The 13,511-nt window shown below is 47.2% G+C and overlaps 1 protein-coding gene across 1 annotated transcript in view; it reads left to right on the top strand.

The window, feature by feature from the left end:
- Positions 1 to 7,233: 7,233 nt before the first annotated feature.
- LOC120839982 (zinc metalloproteinase/disintegrin-like) overlaps positions 7,234 to 13,511 on the top strand; it is a 100,421-nt gene continuing 94,143 nt past the window's right edge. Inside the window, exon 1 of the mRNA XM_040210403.1 lies at positions 7,234 to 7,294. Coding sequence (XP_040066337.1) covers positions 7,234 to 7,294 — 61 coding nt within the window. The remainder of the gene's footprint in view (positions 7,295 to 13,511) is intronic.

Here is a 13,511-nt window from a genome sequence, read left to right as displayed (position 1 = left end):
GGAAGAAGAGGACGGGCACTCCCACTCCCCTCCTCTCTAAACCCCATCTTGGACAAAATAAAGTTTACTACTACTACTACTACTTTAAAATTTGCAATTTCGTTATATCCTTTGAAAGTTATTTGTTTTTGTGGTTTTCGAATTTGCTTAGCAAGTTTCTTTGAAATCATTTGTCTATTTTGACAAGTTAAACGGTTGATTACTCAATTTTACGTAATTCTTTAGCTAATTAGTACGTTTTTCAGCAATTAATAAAGTCCGCCATGGCTGGCAGTTTGTTCCTGGAAGAAGTTATCTTTTTTATTAGCCACTTTCATGTAGGCATTTTTAAGAGTCTTCTGCGAAACACCAAAAATATATAATTTCTGACGTCAAGAAGTTTTTTTCTCGACTAGTGAAAGCTCTCACACAACATCAAAAGCATCCTAAAGTTATGTTTAAAAAAAACTACAACAAAATTTAGGCATTTTGAGAATTACTGATTTAATTTATTTAAGAACTAAGTGTTGCAATATTTGACTGTTTTTTGACTGATTTAAGTTAGTAATTTCCCAAAACAACATAAAAATTACGTTTTAAGCGCACATACAAAAATAAAAAAATGGAAACCTCCAGTTATAATTGCGACTGGAAGAATTGATGAATATTTTTAGGCCATAAAAATACAAAAAAAAACTTTACAAAGGAAATGTCGCTCAAGAAAATGTCTGATCGTGCATAGTGTCTACTATTTGCAAATAAATCTTTGCAAATCTCAAACTTAGATTACAGCCTAAAGATAAATAATACGTACTTTCTGCCTATCAAAATATTTATAAATTCGAAAGGACGACCAGCCGGCCTTTATAAAGAAAGAACGGCTGTGGCGAATAAAGTCTTTGGAAAACTCTTGATAAAATGACCGAATACTAAGGTGGCAACTACTTTGTGGGATGGAATACGACAGCTAGGGTCGCGGCTTATTACATTCTTAAATATGTTCTCTGATTATGTGATTAATTAGATAAAGTTAAAATGCAAGCCTTTCACTCTTATTGGTGTTAGACGAGTAGCAGCTGATAAAACCCGTCTGCTCTACTAACGTCTAACCCCTGGTTAGCTCAGTTTTTAGAGTGCTCCGCTGAAAATGGAAAGGTCCTGGGTTCGATAACCGGACCAGGCGGATTTTTTCGGTCACGCACCAGTCACCTAGCTGTGTTTGGAGATTTGTGTTTGACCTTTGTGCCCCTTATTCCCCTTCTCGAGGGATTACTCTCGCCATTCTTGACCAGCTCGCTTGCGCCTTTGCATTTAATTGCATTCCCCGCAGGCGGCACATGGAAAAGCAGGTGTTTGGAGAGCCGCGTCTACACGTATCCCGAGGCCCGCAAAAGGCGCCTGCACTTTAGGTGCTAGGTGCTTGGTGAGTAGCGTCACCACGAACCCTCAGCCACGTGGGCCACCATACCCGCACGCAGGGGGCACCTACTTTAGTAGGTGCTTGGTGAGTGGAGTCACTACGAACCCTGAGCCATGTGGGTTCGCCCACCCGCGTCTGGCTATGCGTGGCTTAACCCGTGTCCGGGGAAAAGGGGAACCTGGTGCTTGAGCTGAGTCTGGAGTATTTTTCGACCTTTCGGGGCAATGCGGGCGAGGCAATACACCGCTTTGACCCCTGCTTCTCGTTGACGGGTGTCCTGGCTTGGCCCGACCAGGACGATACAGTCCCCAGTCGCCTTTCTCCACCTCCCCTTCCTATACCTTCCTTCTAACTTCTCCCCTTCCTTGTAATTTCACCTTCTTTGGCGGCAAGGGCGAACTTTGGGTGGTGACAGATGCTATCGTCCAGGTCCACACTTGGTTATAGTTTCCCGGCAACACTATTAGCGTAGTGTCTCCAGCCAGGCACTTCTTGTTATGGTGCCTTATTTAACCCCTTTGTTGGGCTCGGCGGTAGGCGGTGCACGGCGAATTCTGAACACTTCCCGCCTCTTATGACTCCCTCTTTTTCTAAACCCGACTCCAGGCAGCCGTCCAAATGACACTGCCCGGACCAAGTCATTGCCAAAGCACCAGAAATAGAACACTATGTTAAAGGAGCCCTGCAAGAACTTTTTTACTAGTTTTTAATTTGCACCGAACCTGAGCGCACTGAACTTAGTAACTTAATGAAACTTTTCGTTTCTTGAATTTCGCTTTATTTTAAAAGTTATAGGCAAATTAAAATTTGCAAAAACAAGCAAAAAATAACCTCTTTCATGACGTCCTTGGTTCTTTGAGTGACCGTGAACTACAGGAGGGTTAGTGAGCTCAGCGAGCGCTCACAGCTGCCGCACTCCGTGTTGACGGCGCGAGAGGGCGCCACTAAAGCATGTTATGGGTGGGCTTTATGCAGCGGGCAGAAAGAGCGGCTCGCATTGCATTTGTTGCGCGATTAAACGCTAATTCGGCATGACACTTCATTGGCTACAAACGACAGCAAACGCGGGGCAAAGATCAGTTCAAAATAGGAGCCACTTCGCGCTGCCATGCCGCCAAAAGGCCAACCGCAAGTCAAAGCTGCCGCCACAGATGTGCCAGAGTTAGGATTACTGCCTTATAGTTCGGCTCACATCTGCCGCCTTTGGGTGCAGGTCACCAAAAAAGTGCCAAAGTTAGGCTTCGCTTCCTGATAGTTCGGCTGTCATCTGACAGCTACGGGCAAAAATCACAAACAATTGTCAGAACTAGGTTTACATCTTTGCCAATGCATTGTATGTACGCGGTTGGTCTGGAACTTAATTAAATAGAGATCAAGTTTTATTCTGCTCGCAACTTTTGATTGTATTTTGGGTGTTCCTTGACTTCTCCACGCCAAAGGTGGGCTGAATGTTCTGCCGCTGCGGAAATGACTTTATACACGCAGATTTTCCCGGATTGTTGTATTCACGCGTACGTACACACACAAATATCGGGACAAGAAGTGAGACAGGTACGACGTTGCAGAAAATGCTGCCATCAAGCAAGCGCTGCGCTAGACTGATGTGCGCACGTCTCCTCAACAGATACCATTATTAGGCGGCGCATTGCAAAAGCGAGCGTAGCTCTGTGCGTGCCTCTATAGTTTCCACATATACGTAGTATTCTCTTTTGTAATGTAAATATTCTATTGTAGTTCGTAGTTGTTGCTGTTCCCCAGACCAATATACCGTAACTAATTCTAGAGTAAAATCAATAGTATAACATTTGATATAACCAGGTAGGTACTAGGTTTTGAATTTTATATAAGCTGCCAGTAACTCGATCTAAATTAGTTTTAAGTTTATTGACATGAGTATTCCACGATAGGTCCTCGGCAAACCATACACCCACAAATTGTTGATCTCTTACTTTCTTTAATAAGGTGCCGTCAAAAGTTATATTGATAGAGCTGGATCTCGTTTATTTACTGGTCTAAAAATTACCTACTTAGTTTTACTTGCATTTAAACTTAAACGATTGATTTGTAGCCAATTTGACAGGTTCACAAGGTAGGCATTCGCAGAATTTTCTAAACTCTCCTTTGCAATGCCAGAGAAACATACATTTATATCGTCTGCATTCAATATTAACTGAGGAGAGCCTGGTATATTTGTTATATTATTAATATATACAAGGAACAACAGAGGCCCCGGGATAACCCTAAGGAATTCCGTTTTGTATTTTCATTTTACTAGACGATTGATTAATGATATTAACATATTGATAGCAATTTGTAAGATAGGATTTAATTTGTTTTAATGCGATTCCTCGAACTCCGCAAGTTTGAAGCTAGTCTAGTACAATATTGTGTTGCACAGTATCAAAAGCTTTTCGTAGGGGAATAGGCCAAGTGTATACAACTTATTTTCCATATTTTCAACAATTGTATTTTTTATTTCAATCAGTGCATGTACTGCAGACTTTTTTTTTGAAATCCATATCGAGCCTGTGTTATTATTTGGATTTTACAGTATCAACCTGGACACGCCTTTCCCTCACAGTTCTTAACTCCTCCCCACATGCCCCTCCCTCCCTCCCTCCCTCCCTCCCTCCCTCCCCCCCCCCCCCCCCCCGCCTCCCGCCCTACCCAAAGCTGACATTACAAGCCTCCGAGATTCGAGGTATAAAATGCCTTCATTTTCAGTCAAAAATGAAGAGGAAGCTTACCTGTATTACTCGTGCCCCTTCGACCGCGCCTTTTGCTAAGCCTCCCCACCTGCTTTTGTGTCTGTCTGGCTGTCAGCGAGCGCGACGGCCGTATTAAGCAAATCAGCAGTGTGGAGCGAAACGCGTGACCTTAGTCCGTAGAACGCGTAGTACAAAAACGCTTAAATAAAAATTTGTCACGTGACTCTCTCTGCCACGCTGGTGGAATCTCTGGGGCTCTTTGCGCCGTTTGACAAGTTATAGAAATAGGCGGGCAAAGTAGGTCCGGTACCCGAAATCTGCTCTTCAGTGTTCTGTTGCTTTCGTGCGTTGCAGACGCGGCCGTGCTTTTTGGTTGTGAACTGCCGGAATACGTCCACGCCAATTTTATACTGTGACCATTTTTCTAGCCGGAGTGCGTGGATTTCTTGTGCTGTGTATGCTGGACGCGTTTTGACAAAAACTGCTCCTCGCCGAGGACAAGACGCCAGTTGAATGTGCGCAACCTTCTTTCTCGACTGTGTTTTTAGGTTGCTTGAATCGGAGTATGCATCTATCGAGGATTACATGATATCGCTTTTATTAGTAAGTGCACTACAAGCATGCTTTTGATAGTAGTTCTGCATTCCTATCAATCTTCGCAGTTTTAATTTTTTTTATTTTAATTTTTTAGTTTTGCTTGGCTTGGAATCAGTCTTAATTCTATTTTATAATCTGTGCTTCATTTAACAAAGAAGTATGACCTTGGTAAATATGTCGAGAATAAGCTGTGTGTAATGATAGTGATTTAATAAACCACTGGGAGCGTTCGAAAAAGTTTCTTGGTCCATGTGTGTTATTGATATGTGACAAATAATATCCAACATTCTATACAACACAGACTTCCACGACGTCCGGTCAATACGGAGCAGACGAATCGCAGATTATTCGCATCATATAGCGCGAACACTAAAGTGGTGCGAAACGACTGTACGGCGATTTCCTCAGGATATCGAATAATGGCGCAAAACTAGACATTTAAGGGATCTTAGAACCGACTTTCAACCGGTTCTGGCACTACACTACAGCCAAGTACCACCGTGCTGCTTGGCAACGAAGATGATCTGATCTGACCATCGTGTTTCCAACCCTTTTTAAATTTAAATTTCCTCTGAAGCGCGTAGAAGGGTACTTCTGCGGCACACCAGAGAAACTTCAAACTTCGGCAGGCCTGTGGGCTTTCTCGTTGAAATGGAGCGCGCTGGATAAGTTACGGTGTTAAAGGAGAATGACATAGAAAACGAAAACCGGACGACATGTGTCTTTGGCACTTTTAGCACTCCAGTGGCTAGCCAGAGAATAGCCAACCCTCGCCATGCCCCAAATCCCCAAACTAAGATTTACTTCGGCAGTGATGGCTCAAGTATGGCACTTTGGTACAAATGTGGCGGGCCAGAAAACAGTCAAACTTCATCATGCCCTAGGATCGCCCACATAGGGCTACAGTTAGGCAACGTACTTTCAAACAGATGTACGCCATGGACCAAAACCTAACTGGGCCAAGCTTGGGCCCTTACGTTTGCCAGACGTTTTCCCAAGTTGGGCATTTCTCTGGCGTGCTACCTGGGTAGGCGCTATATAGCATGTGGAACGGTATTGAATAATTTAAAGCTATGTTAATATATTCTTTTTTTTTTGGGGGGGGGGGGGGGGGGCGGGGCTTTATAAAGCACCACTCTCAAGTTTTGAACAAAACAAAAACCTTCTAAATCTATTTTGACTAAGTTTAAACGTAGAGCAGTGTAAGCGAATTTGTTTATCTTGCTGAGTATGTTACACAGTAAGATTGGAAGTTTTGCCCAGGCAACAGTGATGTTTTGAGGTGAATTTTATTTCATACCATATTAACTCAGTTTTCTTTATTATATTTTAAGTGCTCAAGGTTAATTAATGTATTCAGAGTGAAAACTTAAATACATTCCTAAACTGTGGATGTATTCTTCCCTTATTAAGGTGTTATAACAAAAGATTGGGAATCATCATCTTAATAATTTGGGGCGTAAGCTCGAAGCAGTAGCGATTGTCAAATGCATCCTATTCTTTGCGAAAAGGACTGCGTAATTATGTATTAATTGAAAACTACACATGTGAAAGCAAAATCACCCATTAAAATTATTAAAATGTTCAGGGAGGAGAATACGCGCCACTTTTATCTTCGCAGTTTTCTTGTAAATTCTCGAGTGCGATGGCCGTAGTATAGCAGTGGGCTGCGTTCCTACATTTCATATCGAGCTACATCAAAGTGGCACTGTACAGCATTTTCTACACGAGTAAAATAAAACAAAGAAATCTAACATGCATGTAAGATGCAAATTAATAAATAATATTTTTCAATGAGAATAAAAAAAATAATCATTGATAACCTCCATGATTTTTCTCAGACAAAGTCGCCTGAAGCCTGATTTTTAAGGTAATTTGAATTCAGTGTTTGTTAGTTTGAAGCCCCTAAACTTAGTAGATCGATCACCTCCATTTGCAGAACTCCATCATAAAGATATCCCCTCCCATTGTTCTCCCCGTGGCCACCATCCATCGTCTCAAATACCAGGAAAAGGCTGCTATTTAAGACTAGTTTATGGAGGGGCAAAGGCTGAATAGAATAAAATATTGTGATTAAGACTTTCCTCTCTAAAAATATCGCGATGCGGACGACGGTAGGCGAACCTTCGGGGGAGAGCGAGGTTACTGTGCGTGAAAACAGGGTTTATAGCAAATTACACAACTGAGATTATCTTCATACGTTGGAAGCCAGCGACGTCAAACGTCAAAAATACCTAGATGACGCAAGGCAAAGGTCTGCAAACAATCTGTCACGCAGCAACGGCTGCCTAAGCTATTAGGCAGGCAAGAATGTCTCTGAGCTGACAAGCCGCTCTAGAATCTTGAGAAATGTCACAAATCACAGTGACAAATGACGCCTCATCCACATGATCACGTGTTGATTGATCCCCATCAAAATATGTTTAAGAACATATATATACTGGCGTCAGTAGCACTCAACATTACCATACCAAGGCAAGTGTACATAAATTAAGAGAAGTCGCGGTTGATGGTGAGCACTCAAAAGACATGTCAAGACTCCTCGCTCTGTTGTTGATCTCTGCCACGTTGGCGGAAGGCCTTCGTTCAGGTGAGTTACATGCAGACTTGAACCGTACGCATTACAAGTAATCAAATTACTTGTAATCGATTACTTTTTGGAGTAATTTTGTAATTAGTTGATTACTTTTATTAGGCAGTAATCACAAGAGTAATCTGATTACTTTTTGAAGTAGTAAAATTACTTGTAACCGTTACAATTTGTCCACGAGACCCCCCCCCCCCCCTCCCGGCACACGCCTTTTTTTATAAAATGTCAAAAATAAAATTTGCTTCTTTTTTTTTCGAACGGAAAAAAGGAAGATTTTTGCAGAGCTGTAGGAAACGAGGTCAATCTCTTTCTATGTACAGTTTCTGTGGAATGTCCGTTTTTTTTTTTTCTTTTTCGAGCTGGGACTGGGACCGGGAAGCCCCAGGGAAGCCACAGTGCGTAACAAAGGCCATTCAGGGCGAAGTTTCAGGAAGCAGCATGTAGCTTTCTGAGTCCTTTGTTGAAACCTGCCCCCTCACGCACACACACACACTAATAAAAAAATAAAAAAAAATCCTGCTTAGGGTACCTACTCGCAGCCCGTAGGAGAACCAGAACCGAAGAATGCCTAAAGCGGATGGAAAATATAACAAAGGCAGTTGAAATATTTCCCCATTTCCCCTACGTGGTGTTTGTGACAAGCAATGTTTCGAGTTGAGAAGTGGTCGGGGCAATCTCTTCCGCTAATAGATATTACACATGATCCGTTTCAAATCCTGCACCTGCTGCTCTTTTTTATAACATGCGAGCTCATCCACATGTGAATAATAAAATGAGTGACGCAAACTTTGAGCGATAACCCTTGCTCAAGCTTAACAAGATCTAGAACCCCCTCCGCTCCCCCCCCCCCCCCACACACACACACATACAGACTGGCGAACGACCAAATCATTAAACATCTTCAAACGAATTCTATGCTTGTGTCCCCATTGTGAAGGTGCAACGACCACGAAGAGGGAGCCAGTTTTTCTTCTTCAATACTTGTGCAAATGTGAAATATAGGTTGGAAGGAGCTCATTGTTATGAGCGCTAAAGATGGGTCTTCACAAAATAAAGTAATCCAAAACGTAACGATTACTTTATTAAGTAATATCCAACTACTTTTTCCGTCGAGTAATCATGTAATCTAATCAAATACTTTTTAGCCAAGAGTAATAGTAATTGTAATCAATTACTTTTTTTAGTAACGTGTACAAGACTGGTTACATGTGGGTCAACTATTCACACAATCTCCGGCTGTGCCGTCTGATAGTAGACCCAACAATGTAATATAAGTAATCAGTAAACTGGCAGTTTTTGTAATGTACATAACGCCAACATTATTCAAAACAAAAATTGGAGTCACCTTTATTTTTAAGCATCTTTAATGCATACAATCAATTATTTCAAAACCGACTGTTCGAATTTGTAAAAAATACCTGATAATGTATTTCGGCAGTGAAGGACACCAAATGGTCTATAAATTACCGTCAACTTGCCCTACATCACCATACACAGTGGAGAACATCAGCATGTGGTAACAATGGTAGGAGAAGGACATACACATTAGCCGGGACATGTAGGAAGTTGTACAAGTTAAAAAAATAGAGCATCCTCCTTCAACCTGCCAAGTTTTGGTTCCAAGTGTGATGAGAAAATATATTGGTTACACTTCGACCAAGTGCTTGTGTACCTTGATTTGCTGATATTGTCACGGATGACAAGTGACGAGGTGGCGAATGACCGAGTAAACTGAACGTTTAATGGGGCGAACTTGTGCCCGATAATAAAAGGAAAAAGAATGATAGTAACAGAGCGTCGCGGGCGTCGAAGGCGGCGAAGCAGCACGATCGAACGTTGAGGCGAAAACTGACTCGACAAGGTCGCGGGCGGCCTCTTATCAAGAGTGAGCGACTATCTCGAAGATTCGGCGGAGAAGGTTTGAGTGTAGCGCGCTCGGGGCGAGAATGAACACGCACTTTCTAGAACAAGAAAGCAGGAATAAAGGATGGAAGTTACGTCCGGAAGAAGAATAAACGAGAACCGTTCTAGAGCTCCATGACCGAGCGGTGATTTCCAGGCACAGCGCGCGGCATTATCCCTCCCCTTTAAAAGTGCATCGTCCCGATGCAGCACAAACTGAAAACAAAAAAAAAAAGCAAAAGGACAGCAGAATTGCGAGCAGCAGTTCACAGTTCACAGTTCACTCGTCGACGAGAGTGGAAAGCTCTATAGTTCGTAATACGGCTTCAACCTGACGACGAGCACCACCTCGGGTCGCGGCTGACGTCTTGCAGATGGCCGCGTTCCATCGGGTAGAAATTCGTAGTTCAGATCGCCGAGGCGTCGGATGATCTTGTAGGATCCGAAATAGCGTTTCAGAAGCTTCTCGCTGAGACCGCGGCGCCGTATTGGTGTCCAAACCCATACCCGGTCTCCGGGTTAAAAGTGGACGTCTCAGTGACGAAGGTTATACCGGCGTGCGTCGACTCGCTATTGGTCTTGAATCTTGATTCTTGCCAGCTGACGAGCTTCCTCCGCGCGCTGGGAGATCAGTTGAGTTGCCATCGTCGGCTCGCACGTGAGGCAGCATGGCGTCAAGCATTGTGGTAACCGTCCGGCCGTGCACCAGTTGGAACGGTGTCATTCCCGTGGTTTCTTGAGCCGATGTGTTGTACGCAAACGTGACGTACGGCAACACCTCGTCCCATGTCTTGAGCTCTACGTCGACGTACATGGAGATCATGTCGGCAATGATCTTGTTGAGCCGCTTTGTTAGCCCGTTGGTCTGCGGGTGATAAGCGGTTGTTCGTCGATGGCTGGTATGACTGAGCCGAAGAACTTCTTGGGTCAGCTGTGCCATGAAGGATGACCCGCGATCTGTGATCAGCACTTCAGGGGCGCCGTGTCAAAGGAGGATGGATTCGACGAAAAACTTGGCGACTTAGACCGCTGTTCCCGATGGCAGGACTTTCGTCTCGGCGTATCGTGTAAGATAATCGGTCGCGGCAATAATCCACCGATTTTTTTGCGTCGATGTTGGGAACGGCCCAAGTAAATCCATTTCGATCTGCTGGAAGGGCGTAGTCGGGGCAGGTATCGGCTCTAGGAGTCCTGCTGGCTTCGTCGGAGGCATCTTACGTCGTTGGCACTGATGGCATGACCGTGTGTACAGGTTGACTGTTTTCGGGAGTCTCGGCCAGTAGTACTTGTCACGAATCCGGGCGAGCGTCCTGCTCTATCCAAGGTGTCCAGCCGTCGGGTCGTCATGGCATGCTTGAAAGATTTCCTCTCGCAGGCTGTCCGGAAAAACCAGCAGCCAGGTGGGGTTGCTCGTTCCGAAGTTCTTCTTGAACAGCACGCCTCGCCGCAGAACGAAGCTTGGCAGGTCTCGGGCCAAGACTCGCGGAACTGAACTTCCTTGACCTCCAAGGTGGTCGATCACGGCGCGAAGTTCGGGGTCGTCTCGTTGAAGTGCTCCCAGGTCGGTATCCGTAAGTGCTCCAAGAAAACGGCCGTCATCGTCGCCGTCGGTGCTGTCGGGTCGCCACATTAAACGTTTATTTCTTCCTGTTTATTTATTGTTCCTTTGGTCACCACCCGTGACATTTTGGTGGAAGTGCGGGGTAGGCAGGGTTGGGTCGATGTCAAACTGCGAAGGCGGCGTTTGTCTTGGGTGGCCACGTCTTCTGATATTCCGGCGATTGCGACTGAGTCCGGGAGTTCCTCGGCGTGACCCACGGCGGTGCCTCTCGTAAGGTGCTGGGCCTCCTGTCGGAAGTTCGTTACGAGTACGAGAGTTTGTCCGTCTTGGAGTTCCGTGACGCCTCTTGCGATGCCGATCCCTCTTCCTAGAAGCAACTGGAGGCTTCCTTCGAGCAAAACGTCGCCGCGGAAAGTCTCATCGACGCCGACGGGTACAAAAACACTTGACCGCGGTGGTAGGTTCACGTGGTTTGCGAGGACTCGTACCGCGGATGACGTCGCTTTGGGGTCCTCCTATGGTGGAGCAGGTTTTCGCAGCGTCAGCCGGTTTGCTCCAGGGTCGATGACGGCGCCATACTCGCAGAGAAAATCCATTCCGAGGATAACGTCCCTCGAACAGTCTTGCAGAACGACGAACTTGACAGGGCACGTCTCACCGTTGATCTCGACGCGAGCAGTGCATCTCCCAACCGTCGTGATGAGGTGCCCTCCTGCGGTTCGTATTTGAGGTCCATCCCACGGCGTCGTGACTTTTCGAAGACGGTGGGAGTGCCTCCCACTCAAGACTGAGTAGTCTGCTCCGGTGTCCACAAGCGCTGATGCGTCGCGGCCGTCAATAACAACGTTTAGGTTGTTGGACACCGATGCAGAAGCTTCGTTGCGATGCGTGGCGTCGGGAGAGTGGGAGCGCTCTGTCGTTCTTGGAGGCTCTTTACGTCGGTCGTCTTCGGCAACTCCACCTCCAGGGGTTGCCGCGCCTAGTTTCCCCGGCGAGGAGCGAGGGGTGACAGGCTTTCACGTGGGGGCGGTGCATCGGCGAAGCCGGACGTCGTGGCGATGGCGACCGGAACTCTCGGTGGGAGGCAGGCTCGGGGGACTGAGGTCATCGAAGGTACTCGTCGATCTCCCGAGGGCGTTCACCGTAACGGGGGCGTGTCGAGGGCGTTCACCGTAACGGGGCGTGGGTCATTCGGGTGGAACCCCCGCAGCCCGAGTCGCCGGTATGGGCATTGGCGGTAGGTGTGGTTTGCTTCCCCGCAGTGGAAACACAAAGGACGTCGGTCGGGTGTTCGCCACACGTCGGTCTTCCGAGGTGCGCGGGGCTCCTGGCCGGCGTACTGGACCTGGTCGTCGCGGTGGCGCTCGTGCAGGGGCGCAGGAGACCGACGTCGGGGCGGAGCGACATAGGCTTGAGGACGAGGCGGTGGCCTTCGGGCCACTGCGGCGTAGGTCAGGTTGGGCTCCTCGGGTGCTGCTACGGTGACAGGAGTCTCCGCCTGGAAGGCTCGGTGGACCCTCTCGTACGGCTTCGGCGAGTGAGAGAGAAGACGGGCAATCTGCAGCAGGTAGGATCTTGCGGAGCTCTTCCCGGACGATATCCCGGACGATCTCCCGGAGGTTGTCGACACCGTTGGTATTCGGGTCCAGTAGGGAAGCTGCGAGGGTTGGAGCAGTAGGCGCGCCGACGAGTCGGTGGTAGTGGCTTGCTCGGGCCGTCAGTGAGCGCGCGATGTTGGTGGCTTCACTGACAAAAGCATCGACGATCGTCGGGGGATTCCGAACCGGGCTTCCGAAAATTTCTGCCTTGACGCCTCGCATGAGGATTCGAAGTTTCTTTTCCTCTGTGGCCTCCGGGTCGGCTCGGGCGCTTAGACGCAGGACATCCTCCACGAAGCCGGTGATGCTCTCGTTGGGGCCTTGAGTCCTGGTACGCAGTAAGTCTTCGGCTCTCTCTCGGCGGTGCTGGTTGACAAATGTCGCCTTCAGCTGGCTCTTGAAAATGTCCCAGGATGTCAATGAAGACTCGTGATTTTCGTACCAGCTCCTGGCAGTCCCCTCGAGCGAGAAATACACGTTTTGCAGCCGTTGCTCGTTGGTCCAGCTATTGTGGCGGGCGACGCGTTCGAATTGGTCGATCCAATCTTCAACGTGTTCGTGGAGTTCGCCTTCAAACGGAGCCGGTGTCCGAGGAGCGACGGGTAGGTAGACAACGGCAGGAGCGGCGGGGGTCTGCGACTGGTTGGCCATCGTCGGCTGCCTGGTCCTGGGTGGTGGAAGTCCATATTCCGGGTGTAGCCCTTGGGTGCGGCGACTTGATCGAGTCTCGATCTGGTCTTCGTTGGGTCCTCGGGAGCTTGGGTTCGGACTTGTACTGCGGGAACTCGGAGGGTTGCGCTGCACGGACATGCGGTACCCCGTACCTCCACCAGAATGTCACGGATGACAAGTGACGAGGCGGGGAATGACCGAGTAAACTGAAGTTTAATGGGGCGAACTTGTGCCCGAAAATAAAAGGAAAAAGAACGATAATAACAGAGCGTCGCGGGCGTCGAAGGCGGCGAAGCAGCACGATCGAACGCTGAGGCGAAAACTGACTCGACAAGGTGGCGGGCGGCCTCTAATCAAGAGTGAGTCACTATCTCGAAGATTCGGCGGTGAAGGTTCGAGCGTAGCGCGCTCGGGGCGAGAATGAACACGCACTTTCTAGAACAAGAAAGCAGGAATAAAGGATGGAAGTTGCGTCCGGAACAAG

The sequence above is a fragment of the Ixodes scapularis genome, unplaced genomic scaffold, assembly GCF_016920785.2.
Source record: "Ixodes scapularis isolate PalLabHiFi unplaced genomic scaffold, ASM1692078v2 PGA_scaffold4__175_contigs__length_147842914, whole genome shotgun sequence".
NCBI classification, from domain to species: Eukaryota; Metazoa; Arthropoda; class Arachnida; order Ixodida; family Ixodidae; genus Ixodes; species Ixodes scapularis.
Note: the sequence above shows the minus strand (reverse complement) of the source record. Positions and strands in the feature narration are given on the sequence as shown.